At 35.8% G+C, this 27,311-nt stretch overlaps 2 protein-coding genes across 2 annotated transcripts; one reads left to right on the forward strand and one right to left on the reverse strand.

Annotated features, from left to right (window-relative positions):
* Nucleotides 1–677: 677 nt before the first annotated feature.
* On the reverse strand, nucleotides 678–16,998 carry LOC121377198 (protein misato homolog 1-like). The gene is made up of 13 exons (XM_041505107.1): nucleotides 16,823–16,998; nucleotides 15,475–15,564; nucleotides 14,518–14,630; nucleotides 13,376–13,527; nucleotides 11,871–11,991; nucleotides 11,108–11,225; nucleotides 9,961–10,095; nucleotides 9,281–9,433; nucleotides 7,819–7,950; nucleotides 5,292–5,473; nucleotides 4,311–4,412; nucleotides 2,869–2,984; nucleotides 678–1,021 (listed from the first exon to the last, which is right to left on the reverse strand). The coding sequence occupies exons 1-13, from the start codon at nucleotides 16,898–16,900 to the stop codon at nucleotides 816–818; spliced, it is 1,698 nt and encodes a 565-aa protein (XP_041361041.1). The 5' UTR covers nucleotides 16,901–16,998; the 3' UTR covers nucleotides 678–815.
* A 171-nt stretch (nucleotides 16,999–17,169) lies between these two features.
* Nucleotides 17,170–23,357, forward strand: LOC121377207 (6-pyruvoyl tetrahydrobiopterin synthase-like). Its single transcript, XM_041505118.1, has 6 exons — nucleotides 17,170–17,284; nucleotides 17,805–17,884; nucleotides 19,522–19,544; nucleotides 20,294–20,350; nucleotides 21,695–21,765; nucleotides 23,096–23,357. Exons 1-6 carry the CDS (start codon nucleotides 17,220–17,222, stop codon nucleotides 23,229–23,231), a joined length of 432 nt encoding a protein of 143 aa, XP_041361052.1. The 5' UTR covers nucleotides 17,170–17,219; the 3' UTR covers nucleotides 23,232–23,357.
* The last annotated feature ends 3,954 nt before the right edge of the window (nucleotides 23,358–27,311 follow it).

A 27,311-nucleotide genomic window follows, 5' to 3' on the forward strand; every position in this document is an offset into this window, starting at 1 on the left:
ACCAATCGAAGAATGAAACGATATTGTTCGACAGTACGACACCAACAAAATATGAAATTACTCCATAGTGGATACAGGAATCTGATTAAAGTGGGGTGGGGTATATGTAAAATATGTAACAGAAAATTGAAAAACATTGGTGCGAAATGTTGTAGTTCTCTAAATTTCATATCTCTCACTAATTAGTATTAGCCTACATTCATGTATGGAATCTGTAGATTAATTTAAAAAATTTAAATTGGAATATATCGCTTTAAACAAACAAAACAAATCGGAATATATAACTTAAAATACTGGGTAAAAATAAAATGAACAAAGTACCAATTCCAAATCAATTGATTTCATTGAAATTGGGTGGGAAGTAACCTAGAATAAGGTAATAACGTTGAAATTTCATTTTGACTCCGTCTACTTTGATTTTGAAAACGTGACGTCATTAATGCTTATTTTTACAAGATATAATTAAGATAGAGCCCAAATACCTGAGATTTAGTTTTGTAAGGTTATTACCTGTTATTTACCAAAAAATAAGACAAACTAGGTTTTTTCGCTAAGTTGTAGGTTTTCCCATGTGATGGCTCATATGTCAAAATTATGAAATGTTTGACATCCCAATAGCCGATGATTAATAAATCAATGTGATCTAGTGGTGATGTTAAACAAAACAAACCTTTTTGTTTGTTCTTTGATGAAATACAATCAATCAACCCTTTATTTTTCAAGACCATCCAAAGTTTTTTTCAGATTTATTTTACGCAATTTCATTTTCAACTCTGTATGAATTTTTTCCCCATCAGTCTATACACACACTGTGGTCAGTAAAAGTCTGTTTGGTAACACTGACTAAGAGACTGCAGGTTGTCCAGAATGTTCTTGTACTCATCAATGTCCAAGCCAGCTTCAAGGTATCTGTGGTGTCGCCTTATGTTCAGACTTGACGCAGATGTGTGCAGACTGGTAACCATGGCAGCAATGTCTGGTGATGACTGGATGGACGTAACCATAGGAATATTCTCCACTCCTAGAAAATTACAACTAGCTATATATAAACAATATAACAGTTTGGAACAGTTGATTTTTGTATTGGAGAGGTCTTAAAACAAGCTGATGCCTGTTGGCCAATCCTCAGACTGCTAATGGTTTTGTAGGGCGATAAATATTGTTTAAACCAGTTTTGTATGGAGTGTAGTCTACAACACAACAACAACAAATTTAAGAGCCTTTGAGGTGGCATTTCCAGATTATTAACACTTCTCCATCTCATTGTAAAAATTCACAATAATTTAAGTGAGCTTTCATGGAGATTGCTGTTTTATATAACAAATGGTAACCACAGAAACCCAATCTTTAGAATTAATGTTTTACAGATCGGTTTTAGCCAACAAAAGCATTTGTCAGATCATTCTCTTTGTCTTATTTTTCACATATATATATATATATATATACACATACATACATACATACATCGGTAACTCAGACATCATGTGACATTGTCGCTCGCAACATGATCAAGGATGCCAAATGGCTGTGTGTACTGTCAACATGCTATGGTATCTGTGATTATGTAATGTTGTTGTAAAGAGGTGTTTTCAGACGTCAGATGCACGTTTGTTACTACATGTAATTTGCTCTGTCGATGTCGGAAAGTGTGAATTCCAGTGTAATGAACAGAATAACATTTGTTTACGTTCGTTCCCGACAATTTGTTGTCAGATGGTGTAAATGTTGTAGTAACGACTGTCGTTATAACGAGGTCTGACTGTATATATATATATATATATATATATATATATATATACATCAAAAAGACAGTTAAACAGTGTGGTGCGGTTATTTTTCATGTCATGTCATGTCATAGGGTTTTACGTGCACATTCAGAACAAGCTGTTGTAGCGCACGCCTGTCGTGGGCACAAGAGCCGGCTCCTCCGTCCATGACAGGAAAGGTAGGGGGAGGGGAGAGGAGGGACCGCCTGCACTGGCAGGTGCAAGGGAGCACCAGCAGCCCGATCAAATCAGTAGCAGGCGGGTGGGGGTGGTGGTGGTGCAATGGCAGTTAAATGCCAAAGAGAAAAGGGTGCGCAATTTTGATTGAGGGAATTTGGCGCAATTTTGAATGGTCGGTCGAAAGGTAAATGGCCGAGCTAATATAGGTTTTGATATTAGTGAATCGAGAGTAGCTCGTTAATTTTAGACCTTTACGATGCTGTGGTGTCTCCCTAGGTTGCCCATAGGGCATAGGGTTATTTTTCTTTTTTTCTCTCTTTTTATAGTCATTAAGTCTGAGACACAAATAAAGTGGGAGTGTAAATAGTTAATTAGTAAGAATAGAAACTTGTAATTTACTATTTTAAAGGGCCACAGGTTATTATTTACATGTTATGGCAAGGACTAATTCACATCATCTTTGTAAGTGTTTATGTTCTTCGAGATCACAAAGTTACGAGTTTAGTGAATTAGGTCCATGGTATACAGTTTTAGCATGCAGCTGCCAAAAAGTGGAGGGGCACACACACACACACACACACATATATAAATGTATAAAAAACATCGCAAAGTGTCCCCTTGCCCCCCCCCCCCCCCCCCCCCCCCAGCTTCCTACACCAGTGATAAGGTTGCAAATGAATTACTACACATTTTTACATGGATTACATTATCCCTGAATTTGACGATTTGCTCAAGTACTGGGGGAGGGGCAGTAACTGCCCCGTCTCATATGCTTATGAATTTCAGATGTCTTACAACTCGTAATGTTTATAGACATTTTTTGTATTTATCTATCGATGATTTTTAATATAGTAAAAGACAATATGATATATATACGTCTAAAGATGTTAAAGATTACAGGGACATTAATTTTAACACTTACTCTGTACTGCTGGACGTTCTGTTCGAGTTATCTGCCCTTGGCTGTTGAGTCTTCTATCGAAGATGTTTGGAAAAGGAAGGCTCGTTTTACAAGCATCTCGCACAACATTAACTGTGCTGTAAAAACAAACAAATGTATTGCAAAATAATAAGAAAAACTGCTGAAAAATCTAACACTGACTAAGAGACTGCAGGTTGTCCAGAATGTTCTTGTACTGAAAAAATCTAAACATTAAAAAATATATTTAAAAAAAATTAGCGGTCTTTTAATCATGAAAATAAGAAAATAAATGCATTTCACATTTAATTTTTATATTACTAAAATAAGACAACTATTGTTTATGTTATTTCTTTTACATGTATGGTTCCGTTGGGTCGTGGACATCCTGGGCCCCGTTTCACAAAGCGATTTTAGCACTAAGATCAACTTAAGTGCATATGATAGTTATGGAATTAAGGTGATTTTAGCGCTAAGATCGGTTCATGAAATAGGTCTCAGAGAAGTTGTGGCATTTGAATGTCATTTTTCAGACGTGGTATGTATCATGAAATTTTGTGTTAGATCATGAAAAATGTTAAATAGTTATGGAAAACCAAAAGAGTTAAATAGTCAATCTTTTCCCATTGAAAATAAAAGCTCTCATTAAAGGGACATTCCTGAGTTTCCTGCATTATAAGATGTTTCCGATTAATAAAATATTTCTACGATTAAACTTATATATTAAATATATTTTCTGGTTTAGAATATCAGTGTCTGTATATTCAATGTGTTTCTGGTCGTCTTACTATTTGTAAGAAGCCCAAACTGGATTTTGTCTTCAAATAATTTCTTATGTATGAATTTTTTTTATTTTTGGAAATAAAATGAAATTTAACCTAGTACAAATATTAGAATGATCAGAAACACATTTAACATACAGCCACTAATATTTTATGTAGAAAAATATATTTGATATGAAATTACAATCGTTAAAGTCTTTGTTAGTCGATAACATCTTAAAAAGTACAGAAAACTCAGGAATGTCCCTTTAAGCCATTGTAATATTGCTAGATCATAGAAGAATCTTTCATAATCTTAGCAAAGGTAATGTGAAATGCCTTTGGAATTTGGGTGGTAACAAAGTGTACAAACCCTGATTGAATTACTCAACCTATACATTGGCATACGGGCTCTCATTTTTGTAGGGGCCGGTTTTTGCCCGAATTAAACAAAAATGCCTGAATCTGGATAACCACATTTATTCATATTAGCATAACTGCCAAACAGGGTTGCACATTTTTACTTGCATTACAACTAATTTTGAGGGTAGAATGAGGGAAATACATAGTGAAACGGTCTCAGGTTAGCACATTTCCCCCGAATATCTCTATGATTTTTGCCCGAATTTGAGGTTTTACTCCTGCCCCACCCGTCTCGTATGCTAATGAACATAAATCTCTTACCTGTAACAGTGTGGGTGAGTTTCTGACAAATATGTTTCCAAAATTTCATTCAAATTCATACTCTGAGATAACGAGCCAGATACTAAAGGATTTGGAATTTTCCTGCAAAAAAACAAAACTGTCATAAAACAAATTTCTTACACACCCGTTGGTGAGAACATCATTCATCATTTTTTATAACACATACTTCAAGACATATGACTGGCTGCTCCTAGGTTATGACCAGGTCACCAATGCCATACATCCAATGAAAAAACAGCATGATCAAAATCGATTACACTGTGATGTATAGTTAACCTGGGTCCCGTTCCACGAAGCAATATTGGCGCTAAGACCACCGTAAGTGAATAATTATATTATCTTCTTAAGGTGATCTTAACGCTAAAATCGCTTTGTGGAACAAGGCCCTGACAATCATTTGTCAGTGACAAGTAAGTGAAAGGGCTGTTAATAACTTTTAGTCAAAAAAGATGTTAAAATTTGCTTAAAACTTGGTTTTTGAAAATATGTAAAAAATAGAATAATACATTCGTGTCTGTTAGATACCATTTATCAAACTCGCTTTAATTCGTTAAGATACATTTTACAACTCGTAAGATAAAGGGTTTCTAACAGTAACTTATATATTATTCTCTATTTAACCTGCAAGTTTAATGAAGTATTCTCTAATATATGTTGAAAAGATATATGGCTTCCACTAAACAAGTCATTTTTTGTTGATAATTTTGTCAATACATGTTTTGAAAATAGTCGAATCGACTTTATTGCATATCGGTTTATAGCATAAATCGGTTATTAGCACAGAACCATTTAGCATTAAATCAATGCAAATTATGTCGCATATTTGAATAGCTTTATAAAGACAAACATTAGTTAATTGCATACGGTGGGGGGGGCGATCTCAAACCGACCGTGCATCAAGCGAGCGCTTTACCACTGGGCTACTTTTCGCCCCTGATTGAAAGACTTTGTCTACCTAACCTATTAATCTTGTCATACGGAATTCCGCGCACCACACAGGATTGCAGGAAAGAGTTTGTCGAGGCACAAACGTGAGGCGTCACTGAATACCACGGAACGTTTCCCTTGTGACGGAGCAGACTATCCATGAATGTGCCGTCATGTGCGAGGGGAAATGGTAAACTTGTACTCACAGCAACTATCTGAGAAACAAAGAAGAGAATTACTACAAATCAAGTGGAAAAAACTTGTAAATAAAGAGGAAAATAATAAACCACTTATGCAATATGTTGACAACTATGAAATATTTGTTCAATGCAATTTTAAATTACAGCTATTTGATGTTTAACAACAGGTTATTTTGACACTATTTGACACCATTAGAGCACATTGATTAACTAACTGTGAGAAGGAAGAAGAAAGAAATGTTTTATTTAACGACGCACTCAACACATTTTATTTACGGTTATATGACGTCAGACATATGGTTAAGGACCACACAGATTTTGAGAAGAAACCCGCTGTCACCACTACATGGGCTACTCTTTCCGATTAGCAGCAAGGGATCTTTTATTTGCGCTTCCCACAGGCAGGATAGCACAAACCATGGCCTTTGTTAACCAGTTATGGATCATTGGTTGGTGCAAGTGGTTTACACCTACCCACTGAGCCTTGCAGAGCACTCACTCAGGGTTTGGAGTTGGTATCTGGATTAAAAATCCCATGCCTCGACTGGGATCCGAACCCAGTACCTACCAGCCTGTAGACCGATGGCCTAACCACGACGCCACCGAGGCCGGTAACTAACCGTGAGATGTCAAACATTTGGTCATTCTGAAAATGTTGGTTACAGAGGAAATCTATGTTTTTTCCATTAGCAGCAAGCGAACTTTTGTATGTTTTCCAGCAGACAGGAGAGCACATACCACAGCTTTTGATATACCAGATATAAGGAACTTGTTGCCATGAGGGGAACATAATATACTGTATAATATATTAATTTACATTTTATAATTTCTTTTAAAATGAATAATTAAAGGAACAATATTGCATAACGATCAAATTTATTAATTTTCATTGTGAAATCCAAAACTTACACCTTGAGTTACAAGCCAATAAAAATTGCAACCAAATTTCATTTTACTATTATTTGTAAGGAATCATAAATAATATATTGTTTATTGTTATTTACTTAAGTAACCAAATAATACATCCATGTGATGCTTATGACAATTACCTTTTCATGCTAATGTTTTATAAAATGCTGTGTGCTTATTTATATTCACGACTGTACCTAAAGTAATTAACTTTGATCTAAAATTTAAATGTTAGGTTCACATTACGACTAAAACAAAATTCACACATTGAGCCCTGGGTATATAAAACGCTTGCTGTTCTTGGAAAGAAAGAAATCTTTTATTTAATGACACACACTTAACACATTTTATTTACGGTTATATGGCATCAGACATATGGTTAAGGACCACACATATATTGAGAGAGGAAACCCGCCGTCGCCACTTCATGGGCTACTCTTTTCGATTAGCAGCAAGGGATCTTTTATATGCACCATCCCACAGATAGGGTAGTACATACCACGGCCTTTTATATACCAGTCGTGGTGCACTGGCTGGAATGAGAAATACCCCAATGGGCCCACCGACGGGGATCGATCCTAAACTGACCACACAGCGAGCGAGCACTGTACCACTGGGCTACGTCCTGCCCCGCTGTTCTTGGAAAGACCTATGTATATTTGACTGTTCATATCAATTTTTATAATCTATTTTTCATGCCATTCTTCGATGGTTTTATAATTCTTGGTGTTACATCTTGCAACTGTCGGCACGAGTCTGTTTAAAACGCAGAATACCAGTTGTAGCAGACAAATGACCGATAGAAACAAGTATTTTGAGAGTACTGTTAAAGCAATACACGTCCCCTACCTGACCCTAACAATATTCTGTATCTCCTAAATTCAAGGGCCAAACATCTGTGAAAAGTGGATAAATCACCATGAAAGTTTAACTAGACCAGTAACAGTACATGATAAAGCTATATACAAAATTTCACCTCAGTATATTCAGATATTGCAAAACAAAAGTTCGGAAAACAAATTTTCATATCTCCTAAGTTCAAGGGCCATAACTCTGTCAAAAATAGGTAAATTGGTATGAAAGTTAAATTCATCTGTATCAGTACATGATAAAGCTATATACCAAATTTCAGTTCAATATCTCAAGGCTTTCTAACAAAGAAGTCTGGAAAACCAATTTTCACATTGCCTAAGTTCAAGGGTCATAACTCTGTCAAAAATAGGTAAATTGCTATGAAAGTCAAACTTGATCTGTAACAGTACATGATAAAGCTATACACAAATTTGCAGGTTGTTATCTCAAGGTCTTCTGGAAAAAAAGTCTGGAAAATATATGTGGGACAGACAGACAGACAGACAGTGGGACAGACGGACAGACAGCCAGACAGCCGGACAGACAGACAGCTGGTAGGGGACTAATAAATCACCCATAGGCACAAACTGTTCACACACCTTCCTGCCCAAGTTATTGAAAGCACCAGTTAGATCTGCTATATGTGATGAACAGGTTTCTTTTCTGTATGGAAGTGACATTGTGTCCAGTGTGGCAGCCAGAATTCCACTTGTATGGTAGTCTAAATCAGCCTGAAAAAAAAACCCATGGCTCCATAAGGTTTTGTTTCATTACAAATTTATCAGATATTTTTAATCCCTGTTGTGTATACTTTAATAATATACAATGTCATATACAGTCAGTGGGACTGTCCGTCGTTACTACGACATTTAAACCATCTGATCACAAATTGTACAAACGTACATCAGTGTTATTTTGTTCATTACAATGGAAATCACACCTTTCGACACCGACAGAGCAAATTAGGAACAAATGTGCATCCGAAGTCTGAAAACACCTCTTTACAAAATTACATAATCACAGATACCGTAGCACATTGGCAGTACACACACAGCTACTTGGAATCCTTGATCTCGTAGTGAGCCGACTGTGTTACATGCTGTCCGAGCTACCGATGTCTGCGAAATCTGTAGATATGCATTGCTTTTGCAAACAAGCCTTTAGTTAACCAATTAAAGGATTAACTTCAATAAAATCTTCTATTTTTATGATATTTTGTAAACGAAAACAGGTACCAATCGGAGACTGACAGTGAATGCGCCTTGTTTAATATATATAATGATGTTTTTTTAAAAATATATTTAATGTATGTATGTGTATTTGTTGTTTTTAATAATAATTGCAATGCATTCATTATTTAAATGCTATTCAGTCATCAGTTAATATTAATTAGTATTTTTTGTTTTGTTACTTTGGCAATGGAGATAACTCATAACAATTCGATACACCAGCAACTTCGATATAATGACAAAGTGACCCAGGGACGAACATGGTCGTTGTAACAAGGTCTGACTGTACTCTCTTGAATATATATGTATAAATACTCACAGAATGTGTATGGTATAATGTTGAACGGAAAAGCAGGAAAAAAATCTCATTGTTTTTAAGAAATTATTTTTGGTTATTTGTAACAATTATGTTGATGCTATCATCTTGGTCAAATTCTAACCATTTACAGACTATAATATTCGGTGCACAGGCACTTTTTACCATGAGTTTAATATATAATTTAATTTATCATCAAGAATATTTAATTCAACAGCTACATAATCATCAAATCTTCAGCTATTGATAACAGTTTAAAATGTCTGTAAAATGGCTTTTGGGAGTGAGTGTTAACTGAAGATTAAACATATATACATATCAAGTGATGTAAATCCGTGATTTTATTACGTCAACAGCTTTACGACCTTGTCGGTAACCCTTTTCTGACATTCAATAGTCGATGTGTATTTTTGTCCTGGGGTGTTGTTAAACATTCATTCGTTCAGTCAGTCTCTCCGTAACCTGTATTTTATTTTACTTTTTCTAAATGTGGATGTATATTTTTAAGTTGAATACCTTGTAAGTTAGATATGGGAAATCCCGTGGTTTACCCATAGACTTCCACAGGCCGTCGGACAGCGAAAGTGGAAGGAACAGAGAGCTGTGACTGCTACACTTCTCCAGACTCAGGCAGCAGTTGAGAATCCGATTCACGCGATCCAGGGGGGTCTGCAAGTAAAACAACAGGAGGGCAACTATGACAACAGGGCAACTATGACAACAGGGCAACTATGACAACAGGGTAACTATGACAACAGGGCAACTATGACAACATGGCAACTATGATAACAGAGAAACTATGACATATGGACCACATAGGATGCTACTACCGAACAACTTCATGAGACTTTTTTTTATATGCAGTTTCCCACAGACCGACAGGACAGCACATACCATAGCCTTTCATGTTGTGGGGCACTGGTTTGGATAGTAAAATAACATGACAAGTCCACTGAGAATGATTGACCCTCGACTCCTGCACCTAACACATCCCTTTACGGTACATTATACATCAAATGCTGTGGTATGTGCTGTCCTGTCTTTGGGAAAGTGCATATAAAAGATCCCTTGGAAACACCATCAGTCAAAATTACCAACTGTTTGACAGCCCATAGCCGATGAGTAATAAATAAATTTGCTTTAGTGGTGTCATGAACCAAAACTAAATTGTTAACTTGCCTAAAACTTTTACTTACAGAGTCTGGCAAAACTGCAGGAGATAAACCAAATGTGAGTCTTGTTTTGTTTTGATATTCGTCATCTAGAAACTGGAGGATCTTGGCAGCGGTCCCACCGAACCCATTGTACCAGTCCACGGAGATGTGGAACCCCTGCAATATAACCAGATACACAGTAACTGCAGTGTTCATTTAACATAATAATGCTACATGTATAAGCTGTATAATATGTAATTGTGCTGTACCATCATGAGTATATCACAATGACATTTGTTAAATAAAAAAACAAACATATAAAATAACTGTAGTGTTCTTTACTATTATAATTATAAACATTCTGCTTTTATACAAAGTTACTGATTCTAACAGGATGATGTGCAGGGCACAATATTTCACGAGAACCGTTCTGTTCGCGTCTTGCTTGTGCAACTTTAAAATCTTGAAAACCGCCAATTGGTCATGTGGTGAAGAATTACATTTTAACATTAAAAGTCCCATATATTGGTAATAAAAGTGAAAATCAGTTTATGTTTTTAAATACATCTGAACCATCAACGTAACACAGAACCGTAGTTCCAGTGTTTTAGGATTAGGAACACCTAACTAATCGGTTATAAGAACTATATTCACGTAACCTAAGTAAAACTCACATGAACCAACTTCCGGTTACTTAAGATTTTGAAATATTGTCCCCTGATGTTGCTATAAATCTGAATGTTACCTTAAAAATAATTTAGAAACTGGCATCACTGCATAAAATTAGGCATTATTACAGCAATTGGATCATCAAAGGCATAGAAGGAACTGCACAATTTATGTGTATTTCAAACTACAGTAGAATCTTGTTGGGTCGAACTTGGAAGTGTTGAATGCACCGCAACACTGAAACCAAAATCGAAGTCCCGAGTTACACCAATGGATAGGTCAAACTACCCGATGGGTCGAACATTTTCTCAATCACTGACAGGGTTCGAGCCAACACGATTCAACTGTATATGAGATACAACTGATGGCAAATTTATTGAAACAATTACAACAAGATGAATTAAAGTTCATTGTTTTGGCAATTCGTCTATTTGACCAGTAATTATTTTACAGTTTTAATGAGTTATTACATGTCATTGAGTAATGTGATATGTTCAGCTGCAGTGTTTTACACAAATACCTGCATCTGGTCACAATCTTCGACAAAGAACCTCAGCCGATCTTCAAAATCATCAAAGAAATCAGCATTCTGGCAAGACTGGACTCCCATACTGTACACATCAAAGGGCTGAGCTTCACTGGAAGTTGAAGAATAAATAAATTATATCAAAGTGTTGTTGACTTTAACAAATGATTACCATATTTTTCGGCATATAAGCCGCTACTTCTTTACTGTGAATTGCAAGGTGCGGTTTATACACCAGTGCGTGTAATAGGCCAGAATATACGGTACCAACAGAAAAAAGTCGTGAAAACCGTATATTTTAAACAAATGCTTCAATAACATGACGTTTCAGCTGGAATTACTATGACAGGATTTATGAAATGTCTAACACCTTGAACTAGTAAGATGGAATTGGTCAATTAAACAGTCTATAAGTTAAGAATTAATGTTTAGTGGCTGCATATAAACCTGGCTCAATAAAATAATTTCTCATTCAGTGGTTTCTTAATCTTGCTTTAAATCATGTATATTTGCATAAATATCTAAAACCAAACAAAAAAGGCACAAACAATTCAAAAGAAACTCTATTATTAAATTTCATTTTTAAAGAAGGAATTAATACATATTGAGATGCTGAAGAATTGCAGGTTGATACACTGTTTATCATGTTTTAGAATTGAGCATTTGTAAGCAAGTAAACCCAATTCTAAATACGAACTAACCACAACTCAAATGTATATATATATATTTTCATGTTCAGTATATAACATGAACTAACTTTTTATGACTGTAATCCTGAAGCATACACACGGTCTTGGGATGAAGATATATCCTCAGAAAATCTGACCAAACTGATACTGTCGAGTCCAAGTTATAAGTCCTGGGTTCAAACACATTAACTGAAATGTTAAACATAAGAAGATAAAAATCATGATTTGGGATTCCCAACTATTTAATGATCAGCTTCTTTTTTCTGTTTTTTCCAGGCTAGCTCTGGGTGTGCAGAAGATTTCACCAAATTATCTATTAAACTTTAAAAATTGCAGAAACTCACCATTATTTAAAAAAAACAAAAAACATCAGTCATTACAGTGGCAGAGCTAGCCCTGTTTTTGTAGAAATGTTTCATTTAACGATGTACTCAACACATTTTATTGATGGTTATACAGCATCAGACATATTATGGTTAAGGACCATACAGATATTGAGAGAGGAAACCCACTGTCGCCACTTCATGGGCTACCCTTTTCGATTAGCAGCAAGGGATCTTTTATATGCACCATCCCACAGACAGGATAGTATATACCATGGCCTTTGATATACAAACTGTGGTGCTCTGGCTAGAACGAGAAATAGCCAGCCCAATAGGCCCACCGACGGGGATCCATCTCACTGACCGCGCATAAATCAAGCGCCTTACTACTGGGCTATTTCCTGCCCCCTGTTTTTGTATTACATGCATAAAGGAGAAGGATATAGCTCAGTGGTAGAGTACTCACCCTCTGTGGACCTGTTACAGTATGTACTGACCTGTCTATGAAAAAAGAACATATTAAAAGATCACTTGCACCATTTGTTAAAAAGTACCCTAGCTGGCAGCAGCAGGTTTTTACTCTTGATCTAGATGTGTCAAAATAACCATATATTAGACATCAAATAACCAGAGTTAAAATATCCTGAGCTATCATTAAACATTATTTTTCTTTTAGCTATATAAAGTGCTTTCAAGTGATCATTATTTATGCTGACAACTTCAATTTTATTGTCCATGTTAAACATGGTAGGGAGGGGTGTCTTGTCCAAAAGTTTGTTTTGTTTAATGACACCACTAGAGCACATTGATTTATTAATCACTGGCTACTGGATGTCAAATATTTGGTAATTTTGACATATAGTCTTAGAGAGGAAACCCGCTAAAGTTTTCCATTAGTAGCAAGGGATCTTTTACATGCACCATCTCGGGTCTTGTTCAGTGACAATGGAAGAATTCCCCACATAATACAAGCAAAAAGGATAAGAAAAAAACCCGATAAATGGCTCTGAATAAATCAGAGCCAAAGAAAAAGACGTCCAAACCAAACAGCGAAGGAAAAAAGAAGGAAGTTACAGTCATGTAATCGGAACTGGAGGGAGAATGCAGTAAAAGAATTTAGGCCATCCCATATGCTTTTGGGATGTTCGGACCAAACTACTAGACGTGGGGGGGGGGGGGGGGGAGAGTGCACTTGTTTGAGGACATGTGATGTGGAAAAGAAATAAAATTATTCTGGATATTTTTTTTACCTTCAGATGTTTTTGCTTCAGCACTGGTTTCTTCCTCCTCCCCAGTTTCCATGTATTCCTGCTGCGTCTGCTCAGCCTCCATCTTGTCGAGGTTATCAAGAAACTTATTCTTAGAGACACGTGGAGCTTTATGAAGAGTTACGTCCCCTGACCTGCAGTATAAATATCGGGATTATAAAAAAATAAAAGTATACACAATAACACCCATCTCAAAGCAAATACATGTACTGCTAGTTCTAACAATTGACTAATAGTAAGTATGTAATAACATAAGATAATTGTTATATAGCTGGAAAAATAGTTTCCAACCATATTTCTACGAAGTATAAACTAATTATTACCACTATTTTCCCAAGATTTCAGAACCTTAAAAGAGATATACCTGAAAAAAGCCCGACTTGGGTCATGTCATTGAAAATGAACATTTTGTGAATAAAAAGCCCTCATTTTGGCTACCCTTCATTTGTGATCAATTGTGAGGGCTTCCTGAATAAAGGAAGGAAGGAAATGGTTTATTTAACGATGCACTCAACACATGTTTTATTTACGATTATATGGCGTCGGACCACACAGATATTGAGGGAGGAAACCAGCTGTTGCCAGTTCATGGGCTACTCTTTTCGATTAGCAGCAAGGGATCTTTTATATGCACCATACCAAAGACAGGACAGCACATACCACAGCCTTTGATGTACCAGTCATGGTGCACTGGCTGGAACGTGAAATAGCCTAATGGGCCCACTGACGGGTATCGATCCCAAACCGACCGTGCATCAAGCGAGTGCTTTACCACTGGGCTATGTCTCGCCCCCGCTTCCTGAATAAATCGAAGTATAAAGCTGTCTTTCTAGCTTATATCCAATCAAGGTTCAAGCACACTGTCCTTGGCACACATCTCATACAGGTATATAGGCTTTTGCCCAGTCCACAGTTGTTTAATGCTTAGTGGTTTTTGGTTAGTGAGACAGATGTTGGTGTAATAGTCTTACACAATCCCACTGATCCTTTACATATAGATCTACCATAGGTTGGAGCCGGTTCAGGGATGTGAACCCAGCATGTACCAGTCTTAAGTCCAGTAGTTTAACCACTACTCCACCAAGGCCATTAAGTACAAAACAAAGCACATTATATTTAAATACCAGTTAACTTCGTTTTCCTTCCCGGTGTCATACAGACTTCCTTCCTGACGCAGTGTGTTCAGACTCCCCTTCAACTCAACACACACCATCCTCGGGGTGTACGTCACTTCACCCTGTTTTAATCAAATAAAATAAACAGACTTTTGTTTCAAAACGACACCATTATCATTAATTAATCATCAGAGGTGGAACGAAGTCCAGTGGTAAAGCGCTCACCTGATGCGCTGTCTAGGATCAACTTCCATCAGTGGGCTATTTCTCGTTCCAGCCAGTGCATGTTGACAGCTATATCAAAGGCCATAGCATCCTTTTTGTAGGATGGTCCTACTAATGAAAAAATGTAGCAGGTTTCCTCTGTAAGACTACATTATATGTTAAAATTAACAAATGTTTGACATCCAATAGTCGTTGATTAATAAATCAATGTGCTCTAGTGGTGTCAAACTTTAATTTTTAATTAATAATCAGCTATTGGATGTCTAACATTTGATCTTTCTGGCATGTAGTTTTCAAAGAATACCTGCAGCATTTTTTTATTCGCAACAAGGAATCTTTTATATGTATTCTCACAAACACAGGACAACTCATATCACAGCCTTTGATATATAAAATGAAAGAAAGTCATACAAAAAACGTCACTTAATATAACTGCAATTATTATCTAAAAATAAAATCATGCCGTCTTCAAAATGAAACCAACCTCCCTCAAAAAAAAGAAAAGTGAAACAAAAACCTGAGGTAAAACAGTGCTGCAAATTCGATACAAATGTTACGATGTTTTCACCACCTGCTGATGATAATATTTTTTTTAGAGCCATGCAGTGCCTCTACTGAATGCCGGAAAATTTATTAAAATTATTTTTAAAACAAAATATTATTTATAGTTTTACATATAATATAAAGCTTAAAGACACTAAATATAGTTACATTATAAAAATTATTTTAAAAATATGTTACCTGTAAGGTTTGCCCTTCTCTGAACAAAACATCATGATTTACTTCTTTAGTGTCAGCGTCACCTTGACCACCATATGTAAAAGAGGATTCCTAAAAAAAATTAAATAATAATAAATTATACAAAATAAGATTTTGGTTTAAATTTTTTTAATTAAAACATAACACTACCAGTAAATATAAATAAATAGACGTCAAAACAGTTCCAGGTCAAAATGCTCCTGAAAATAATTTAGTTAAAAGAGCCCTAAACAAACATAAAAATGACCCAAAACAACAGAGTCAAAGCAGCCAACAAAGTTAAATGAACAATCCCTAAAAACAAAAAACACAAGAGCTTACACTTTGGCACTGGGAAATAAATATATGTAAAAGAACCACAACAGTAGACCATCTCAACATTTTTCTTTGGCCATTTCTATATTGGCATAGAACCAAATTCGAATGAAAGCTAAATGGAGGTGAGGTTATATTATTCATAAAACCTTTTAGATTTATAAACTTTCAAAAACAGTGCTATCAGTCTGAATTCATATTAATGAAGTTTCATTTAATTTACTTGGGTTCTATTTATTTGCAACACATATTGTAGCAGAGGCCCTTAAACAAATATATAAATTCTACACCTGTATCATATATGCTATTATGTACATTGTGCAAGTTTACATGGAGAAAAATACACTAAACAATGAAAATAAATTTTGAAGTACCTTGGGTAGCTCAATCACATTTGAATCTTTATTAAATATGATCCCCATGTTGGTATTAAAACTGTGGATCAAAAACTGCCCTAACTAACACAGAAACCATACCATTTTAATTTAAGGGATTTAAAATAAAACTGTGACATCTTGATTGTTGGTCAACATGAAAACATATTTGTTATGGAGTATTTTTGAACAAACAGAGTATCATATATTCAAGGAAAAAGAAGGCAAGTTAGTGTAACAACATTGAACATCAGACATTCATATGAAGCATGTAAAATAATAATGTTATGATGTGTAAATAGACATTTGTCCTTTTAATGTCTTTCCCAAAAATTACATACACCGAAGGTGTGTGGGGGTTTTCTGTTCAGTTTTGTCTTGGTCTTTAATTAAATTTTGTTTAAAAACATGTCTTTGCGGAAGGACTTTCCTTTGGCACTGTCACTAACCCTATTTATGATAAGTATTTATAATTTTCTTTATACGCGACAGTGCCAAAGGAAAGTCCTACCCTTCAAAGAAAATTGAAAAAAACAAATTGTTAAAAAAAGAGGCACTTTAATTTGTTTTAAGATATGCCTCGCCTACACCTATTCGGCTTTTGCCCAGTTTTGGCTTTGACAGCCAATAATTTTCTGTACCTGTATATTCCAGAAGTGTGTGCCAACAAAATTTGCATAGTGGCCAATTTGCAGGGTAACTATTTCCTTCAACGACATGTTGCACCCAAAGTCTATAAAAAATAAACAATATCTTGTTTTATTAACACAATAAAATCATCACGTTACAACAAAATTAACATTAAATTCTCCATTGATATTCGTTAAATGTTCCGCTAAATATGTTTGTTTTAGGAATGCCAGTTTATGAATTTACACCAGTCTAGCAAGGTTAGCTTCAATAATGTTAGCTGAATTTTCATTGGTGCTATTAACACCAACGTATAGCCAATCGTAGTTTACGTTAGATGCACTACTAGATATGTAAATCGAAACGAAAATAGACGTCAACATTTTTGATAATGCGTTTCATTTCAAGATGTCCAGACCTGTAGTGTATATCAGCAGAACAGAATCATTTAGCGCCTGTCACCGATTACATAGGTTTTATGATTATAACTTTAATTTTTTTTTTTATCCATTTTATAATGAAACAGATGGTGAATTTTCTCCACATCATTTCTTTCAGCCTGAAATAAAGGTCTTATTTTTATGTGTTACGGTAGATCTAGTAACTGATTATGATAATTAAAGCCCAAATTAGTATTACGTTGTATAATATGATAATATGTTTTTACATTGTAGGGAAAAAATCCAAAGAGATAAATAGTTTCATTAATCTCACCCTAGATCATAATATCTATACAGACTGAGTCACTTTTAATTTAAAAAAAAAAAAAAATTCAATTATTATTTTATAATTGGTATTGACCTTTGATATTAGGCAATGTAAACTATTCCCCTGTATTACAGGGTTTTTTATTGTTAAAATTACTCATTGTTAATTAAATAAAAACATTTATGCCAATGTTGCAAGGTTTAGTGGTCATCATGTTGAATGTACTGGCTCATAATACATTTTATGCACTTGGATGTTTATGTAGTTATTTATTATTTTTTTCAGTTTATCTTTGTCAAATGAAGAAAACTTAAAACTGTTTGGAAAATGCAATAATCCTAATGGCCATGGACACAACTACAAGGGTACGTATCTAGGCACAATGGTCGTAGCAAGTGAACATTGGGATTGGGGATTGGGGATTGACCTATAAGACAATTTGTTAAAATTTATATTCCCTTTTTATTATTTAACATTTAGACCAATCCTACACCTACATGTACTTAAAGGAGCAGACAATTAAGGCATTTTGTCTGTTATGCACATTCAATGATATATAATGCACATTATTGCTTAATTTCAACAAGTATAATCATATAGTTAATTAATAAAACGGTTCAATGTGACGGCTATTATATATAATGGGCGCAGCCATTTTGTACCATCCCAGTGAATACGCCCTCTGGCGAGCTGGTGGTTACGTAATACCTAACGAGTCACGTCAGGAATTAGTCTTCGAACTGAAGAAACAAAACATACCTGATTTTTGCAGATGCATCGCAATGTTCTGTAATTATATCCATCCTAGTAAGCCAGCACCAATTATATATTATTTTTCAATACAAAATAAACCACCATTGTCAAAGTGTTGAAATAACTGTATTATGTTTCATACATAAATTAACCCACGTACTGAAACAATAATCGGAGTGTTTTCTTGATTAATTGGTCTTTTCTTTCCGTGGTTCCTGGTTGGCAGGTGTATATTAAGACGGTTCCCAGACACTGTGTCTAGACACACTAAAAAGACATACCTTTTTTATGAAGATCACAGGGTATTGTGTGATAAAAGCACGGATACACCTCAAATCGTAATGGACATTACCAACCGCCCTGCTTTATTACTGTAAGTAATTCTGTAAAACCCTTGATCAAGTAGACTTTCCCATCTAAAATCACAAAACTGACCAATTATGTCGTCCCAAAGAAAAGAAAAGTATCACTTGGGTATCATGAGTGGTAGTTTTTGCTCGAACGTGCCCTACCAATAGGCCTAATAGTATGCATTTTTTCTTTGGCTTTTTAAAAAAAGAAAAATACTATAACTCCATTTCGTTCTATTGATGTAACCTGAAATATATTTAGTTCAATAGTTTATTATACTATCAAGTCATTTATGTTGTTTTACAAGTCAGGTTGATGAAAGCGAAGCGCCTTGTTGTAAATTAGAGCATTTGTTTACACTACATAGAGAAGATGGACAGAGCTGACATCACTTCGCCCCAAGCTATACCACCGGACGTCACAAAAACTAAACAAAATGGCTGCCCCCCAGTTAGCAGGAATAATCATGTTTTTTTATTAACTCTAAAATTACACGTTTTTCATTTGTTAAAGTGTCAGTATGTGTTGGTAGTCCGGGTATGCATCTTTCCAACACATAAGGCTCTTGTTTGAGTTGACCCTACCTTTAAGTATAGTAAACCTGTGCAATAGCAACTAAAGGGAATATCTGTTACTTAATAAAATTATTATTTGAGATTTACTTTATGACATATAAGATTCTTTTCTAAATTGTATTTCTTTTTAATAAATTAAAGATAAATGATAGGATAATTTATATGTATGGTTGTTCAGCAACAACGGTTAACTCCAGTTCTATTTAATTTTACTTACATGTACAGAGTAGATATAGTAGTTTGTTAACATTTTCTAAATATTTAACATCAACTGACCTTTTTATTATATTATATATTTTTTTAATTTGTATTTCATTTTACAGTGGAAGTTATTCTCAGGGGTCCAGTAAGTCGGTTTTATTTTTATATTAGCGCCTTTTTTTTTAAAAATTTAAAACATGTTATATTTACATTACCTATTCAATCTTACTATAGTGATAAAGACATTTTGAAATCGTGTGATAAATTTATTTTGTATCGCACATATGTGCGATCTGAACCGGAACTTTTAAATGGGAAATTCCCTTTTTATTTTTACTGCAGTTAGCGCCTTTTATTTACTGATGTCATATATGATTTACAAATTATGTCACATCATATTTGAAACATTACACACGGCTGCAGCAGAATATGATTCTTAACGTTAAGTAAATCCATGAAAGGAGTTTTGATCATAGATTTAACAAAGTGTTGTTATGACGTTAAATTAAAACTTATTTTTATAAAACATAAAAGAAGGTATGTAATAAATAACGAACTTCACATACGTTGTTTTCGCTTCCTGTTTATTGCACTCGTTTATTTTGCGAAAGAACATACCATTTGACTGCTACACGGTCTCGTGGTACATGTATATATTCTTGCACAAAATAAATTCATAAATGTTTGACATCCAATGGCCAATGATTTAATAAATCAATGTGCTCTAGTGTTGTTGTTAAACAAAACAAACTTGAACTTAAAAATTGTACAACTGACACATGAACAGAACGCCAGTTTGCATGAAATATTGTGCCCTAATGTTTGACACATGTAGTAGCTGTGTTTAAAATGTGCTGGGGTGATATTAAACGACTTGTCGTTTCCTTCATTCAGGTGGATCCTGTGACGGGTATGGTGATCAATTTGGTAGACCTCAAGCAGTACATGGAGGTAAAGAATGTGGTCCTTGTTTTGCAGTTGATAGGGTCATAATGATTTTTATAGTTTTACATAATTTCCCTTTCAGGGCTAACTCTGGCTGTGTAGGAAAGTTCGCCAAATTATCTATTAAATGCCAAAAATTGCTGAAACCCACAAATATTTTCAACAAAATATGATTTATTACATGCATTTCTTTCGCCAAATTACAATAAAATTCGCCAGTTGTGTTTAAAATTCGCAGTTGGTGAATTTGGCGAGTGGCAGAGTTAGCCCTGTCTTTCATAGAATATATGATGTACGGTAGGTCATCCACAAGTCCAAAATATTGGACTCAGGTGTCAAACTCGACCCGGACCCGAGTACCCGACACTTTCATTAGATGACAATGAGACTAAGGAATAAAGTAAAATTATAGTATTATGCATCTTATTTCCAGCGCTTTCCTTGCTTTTTAAGGTGCACGGGTGCGATTGTGCTCGTACAGTGCACGTAACTTCAATCTGACGAGTGTGAAAAGCAGCGCACATTACACTCAACAAATGGTGCAAATAAAATAGATGGGTACCGGTATATTTATTTCCACTGTTTACAAAAATCAACAGTTTTCATAGCTCATTTAGCTGATAGGAAGGTCCTTTTATTAAAACAATAAAAAATTAAAAACATTGCAGTGGCTTCCATGCAGTCGTTAAACTGATATTTCTCTGTTGAACAAATCGGGGAAATACTGGTTTAATAGACAATTTTGTAGACGTAGGGCCTACCAGTCAAAATCCAATAGGAGCTACACTGCCTATTTTATTTATTTTAGAGAGTGAGTTTTTCACTCGCCTTAGCATATTGAGGTGTACGATTTTCCACTGGACTGGAACATGGATGCCAAATCATGCCATTATATTCGACTTTAGTTTTGCCATTATATCTGATAGCCCTATAATGTAACCGGCGGCAAGCATATTACAAAATGACGTAAAAATATAATTAAATGAAAGTACTCTTCCTTGCGTGGGTACTTGAGTCCTGTGAACGGACTCGAGTCTTGCTAGACTCGGCTCGTGCTCGAATACTCATGGAGACCCTAATATGATGGCTGATTTTTATTGTAAACCTGCAGAACAAGTGAAGTTTTGAAAATAGCTTAATTTTATTAATTATGATATGAAAAACCCCACATTCTACATTGGAATAATATTTTTTTTAAGTTACTGTGATCATTTGTAGACTAAGTGTAATGACTGTTTTATAGTAAAAAGACTTCTTTCTTTTTTTGTCTTTTTTTTGTCTCTATTCACATTGTTTTTAAAGTTTACAGTTTTTGTTGTATTTTTCACTTGTTGTGCTGGTTTTTTCCAGGCGGCAATCATGACAGTTTTGGATCACAAAAGTATTGATAACGATGTCCCTTATTTTAAAGAACATGTCAGGTAATTGTTAATATTGCTTATATGTTTATGTACCTGTAATTATAAATATAATGTGTAAGTATAATGGGTGGGAGTGTAAGTGGATGTGTTTGTGTGTGCATGTGTAAACAGCATGTGTAAAAAGCATGTGTGTTTGTGCATGCATGTGTGTGTGCGTGCATGTATGTGTAAAAAGCATGTGTGTGCATGTGTAAAAAGCATGTGTGTGTGTGTGTGTGCATATGTTAAAAGCGTGTGTGTGCGCATGCATGTGAAAACGCTTGTGTGTACACATGCAAAAAGCATGTGTGTGCATGTGCGTGTACATGTGTAAAAGTGTGTGTGTGTGTGTGTGTGTAAAAAGTGTGTGTTTGTGTGTGAATACGTGCGTGCATCCACGTGTGTGTTAATTAACACTGAATGTTGTACAGGTGTATAAAAGCATCCATGCAGCATGCGATGTCAGGAATGAGACAAAGGTTAGCAAACAATGCTTCCACCATGGAGATTTCAGGATCAATCCCCCTCACTGAACCCATTGGATAATAATCCGCTTTTAACCAACTGTCTACAACTGGTTTTTAAAATGTTATGGTATGTGCTGTCCTGTATATGGGGAGAGTGCAAATTAAAGATGCCTTGCTGTTGTTTGTTAGACATAGCCTTTATGGTAGCAACATTATTCCTCTCTCACTGTCAAGAGAAAATGTTGAAATAGTCATAGGTACACAAAATAGCAACAGTATATTATTAATGTACTGACAAATATTTCCTTTCCCCTTTTTTCACGGACATCATGTTTTATTTAGTCTTACAAACAACACAAACATCCAAATAAAATGGCTCCTTACTGACCAAGGGGCGGGACTTAGCTCAGTGGTACAGCACTCGCCTGATGCGCGATCGATCTAGGATCAGTTCCCATCGGTGGGCCCATTGGGCTATTTCTCATTCCAGCAACTGCTCCACAGCTGGTGTAACGAAGGCCAGTGCACCACGACTGGTACATCAAAGGCTGTGGTATGTACTATCCTGTCTGTGGGATGGTGCATATAAAAGATCCCTTGCTGCTAATCAAAAAGAGTTGCCCATGAAGTGCCGACTGGGTTTCCTCTCTCAATTTACATGTGGTCCATAACCATATTTCCGATGCCATATAACTGTAAATACAATGTGTTGAGTGTGTCATTAAATAAAACATTTCCTTCCTTCCTTCTTTACTGGCGAATTTGATGAGATTTATTTAGTGAGAAATTATAAAAACATTTAAAACTTCATTATTGACCACTGGAGTAAATACATGTAATTAAAAAGCTAATTTGTTCCCCATTTTTTATTTTTTATTTTTCAGCACAGCAGAAAATATTGCAGTTTTCATATGGAAGAGTTTGCAGAGCAAAGTGCCAGCAGGATATCTGTACGAGATCAAATTGCATGAAACAGACAAAAATGTTGTATTTTATCGTGGAGAATTTGACAGTCTTTGATCTGACTAAGGGGGTGAGATGTAGCCCAATGGTACAGCATTCACTTGATGCACGGTCAGTCTGGGATCGATCCCTGTCAGTGGGCCCATTGGGCTATTTCTCGCTCCAGCCAGTGCACCACAACTGGTATATCAAAGGCCGTTATCCTGTCTGTGGAATGATGCATATAAAAGATCCCTTGCTACTAATCGAAAAGAGTAGCCCATGAAGTGGCAACAGTGGGTTTCCTCTCTCAATATGTGTGTGGTTCTTAACCATATGCCCGGCGCCATATAACCGTAAATAAAATGTGTTGAGTGCGTCGTTAAATAAAACATTTCCTTTCCTTGATCTGACTAAGTGGATGGAGAGAGCAGGATTTAGCTCGTCAGTAGAGCACTTGTCCGAGGTGCTAGGGATATAGGATCGAACCTTCTCAGTGGACCTATTCTGTGACTGGCACTGGCGTCGTGGTTAAGCCATTGGACATAAGGCTGGTAGGTACTGGGTTCGCAAACCCGGTACCGGCTTTCACCCAGTGCAAGTTTTAACGACTCAATGGATAGGTGTAAGACCACTACACCCTCTTCTCTCTCACTAACAACTAACAACTAACCCTCTGTCCTGGACAGACAGCACAGATAGCTGAGGTGTATGCCCAGGACAGCGTGCTTGAACCTTAATTGGATATAAGCATGAAAATAAGTTGAAATGAAATGTGACTGGCATATCAGAATCAAAGGTCATAGTATGTGCTGTCCTGTCTGTAGGAAAGTACATCAACTGGTAAAAGATGCCTTGTGCCAAACAGAAAAATATAACGTGTCTCCTTTGAAGACAGTCGTGTCGGACTATCAAATGTTTGACATCCAGTAGCCAGTGATTATTAATTTAATGTGCTCTAGTGGCGTCATTGAAAAAAGAAATAAAGAAAGACAGTATCTGAGAGAAGGGAATGTTTTATTTAACGACGCACTCAACACATTTTATTTATGGTTATATAACATCAAACATGTGGTTAAGGACCACACAGATATTGAGAGAGGAAACCTGCTGTCGCCACTTCATGGGCTACTCTTTTCGATTAGCAGCAAGGGATCTTTTATATGCACCATCCCACAGACAGGATGGTACATACCACGGCCTTTGTTACACCAGTTGTGGAGCACTGGCTGGAACGAGAAATAGCCCAATGGGCCCACTGACAGGAATCGATCCTAGATCGATCGCGCATCAGGCGAACGCTGTACCACTGAGCTACGTCCCACCCCAGGGTAGTCATACACACTATACCTGTTATGTCTGAAATGAACAACTTAACGACCAATGTTTTCTTATTTACTTTAAGGTTGAGGGGTATTTATATCCATGGTGTACCTGTTGATTGATACACTGCTTATAGAAGTTTTAGCCACATGTTACTGTTGTCATCTATGGGATCTGTAGGAGTTTTAACCATGTTACTATTGTCATCTATGGGATCTATAGGAGATTTAGTCATATGTTAGTATGGTCATCTATGGGATCTATAGGAGATTTAGCCATATGTTGCTATTGTCATCTATGGGATCTATAGGAGATTTAGCCATATGTTAGTATGGTATTCTATGGATCTATAGGAGATTTAGCCACATATTTTACTATTGTCATCTATGGGATCTGTAGGAGTTTTAACCATATGTTACTATTGTCATCTATGGATCTATAGGAGATTTAGTCATATGTTAATATGGTCATCTATGGGATCTATAGGAGTTTTAGTCACATATGTTACTATTGTCATGTATGGGATCTATAGGAGTTTCAGTCACATATGTCACTATTGTCATCTATGGGATCTATAGTTTTAGCCACGTTACTATTGTCATCTGTGGGATCTGTAGGAGTTTTAGCCACATATGTTACTATTGTCATCTATGGGATCTACAGGAGTTTTAGCCATGTTACTATTGTCATCTATGGGATCTACAGGAGTTTTAGCCATGTTACTATTGTCATCTATGGGATCTATAGGGGTTTTAGCCATATGTTAGTTGTCATCCGTGGGATCTGTAGGAGTTTTAGCCATATGTTAGTATGGTCATTTATGGGATTTGATTTGGTGTTATACTGAAAAAGATGGGTTTCGCAGATACTGCCCAATGTGAATGTAGTGCTGAAGAACAAATGCCAGAACACATCCTACAAAACTGCCTACACCTGGAAGAGAACCGTTAGAAAGTTTGGACACAAGACATGCCCCTCAATATCAAACTCTGGGGACTTCTTGACGACCTCCGGAAGACATCACATTTTGTCATCACATCAGGATTATTGATCTAATGGGGCCAAATCTTGATTGAACGCAGAAGAAGATTTGGTGGTATTACACACTGAAAGGACGAACAGAAGGACAGTCTATGTGTCTTATTACTCACTGATCTGGTACATGTATACCATTTACTAATTATGTAACGGTCTAGTGTCTGGGTTGTACTTTACCCCATTGGGGGTAAGATGTTTTTCCAAGGGAACAGTACTCCCGAGTGCAATATGTTGTAGGATCAGTTGCCCACCGTGGACACATCAGGTGTTTTTCTACTTCTATTGATGGTGTATCAAAGGCTATGGTATGTGCTGTCCACAGTGCAATATGTTATAGGATCAGTTTCCCACCGTGGACACATCAGATGTTTTTCTATTTCTATTGATGGTGTATCAAAGGCTATGGTATGTGCTGTCCTGAGTGCAATATGTTATAGGATCAGTTTCCCACCGTGGACACATCAGATGTTTTTCTATTTCTATTGATGGTGTATCAAAGGCTATGGTATATGCTGTCCTGATTGTGTGGGTAAAGTGAATAAAAATTACCTGTTGCCATTTGGCAAGAGTATTAATTTTTGTCTTTCCTCTGTACATCAAGTATCTGTATAAACTATGTCAGAAAGCAAGTAAAAATTTCATTACCAGTAAGGCACGAATTGTTTGTTTGTAATCTGTATGCATGGAATCTACCCAACCTATTTGCATAGAAAGTGACTGCTACGGAAGGAAATGGTTTATTTAACGATGCAGTCAACACATTTTTATTTAGTTATATGGCGTCGGACATATGGTTAAGGACCACACAGATTTTGAGGGAGGAAATTCGCTGTTGCCACTTCATGGGCTACACTTTTCGATTGGTAGCAAGGGTTCTTTTATATGCACCATCCCATAGACAGGATAGTACGGTACATACCACGGCCTTTGATGTACCAGTTGTGGTGCACTGGCTGGAGCGAGAAATAGCCCAATGGTCCCACTGATGGGGATAGATCCCAACCCGACCACACATCAAGCGAGTGCTTTACCACTGGGCTATGTCTCGGCCTGATTGCTACGGCTTACGCATTGTGGATTACTGCATACTGATTGCAGACAAATAGAAATTGCACCTAACTGAATAGTCAAACCGGAAGTAATGAATACTTTCATACTTAAATCACCATGTTGACACACTATATGATTTAAGAATACTAACAAAATTTTCATAGAGGTTTATTTCAAGAAGGAAAAGTAACAAAATGTAGAATAATATACATGACTGTATATTATTTCTATAATAATAAATAATTTAAAACAATACATTATTTAGAATTGGCTTTAAAATAAAAATGATTGCCACAATATGGACACACAAAATAAAATGCACTCTAGAAACATGAGCAGAATTATCTTGGTAAAATAACCTAAGGTAAATGATTATGATTTACAACATCTTGAATGGAGATGCATATTCAAGTGTATAACGGTCCATTAATTATAGTATAATGATATATATATATTATATAGAGGATTCGTCACGAGTATTTTTTAATATGGAAAATATCAACCGAGTCTATGTTAATCGGTATTTGTCGAAACTCTGCAAAGGTACACAGGTCTTGTTGGCTTGTAAGCAAATGACCCATTTCCTATAGAACTTGCAAATTTGCACACCATTATTAACCGGGTTACTAAAATTATCACATAGGTTTATGACATGGATATCATGGGTAAGTTATAGGGTAAACATTATTATATATATATATGTATAATTTATATTTAATGTGCATTGTAAAAAAAACTTTGTTTGAT

Source organism: Gigantopelta aegis, chromosome 2 (genome assembly GCF_016097555.1).
Source record: "Gigantopelta aegis isolate Gae_Host chromosome 2, Gae_host_genome, whole genome shotgun sequence".
Classification (NCBI taxonomy): Eukaryota; Metazoa; Mollusca; class Gastropoda; order Neomphalida; family Peltospiridae; genus Gigantopelta; species Gigantopelta aegis.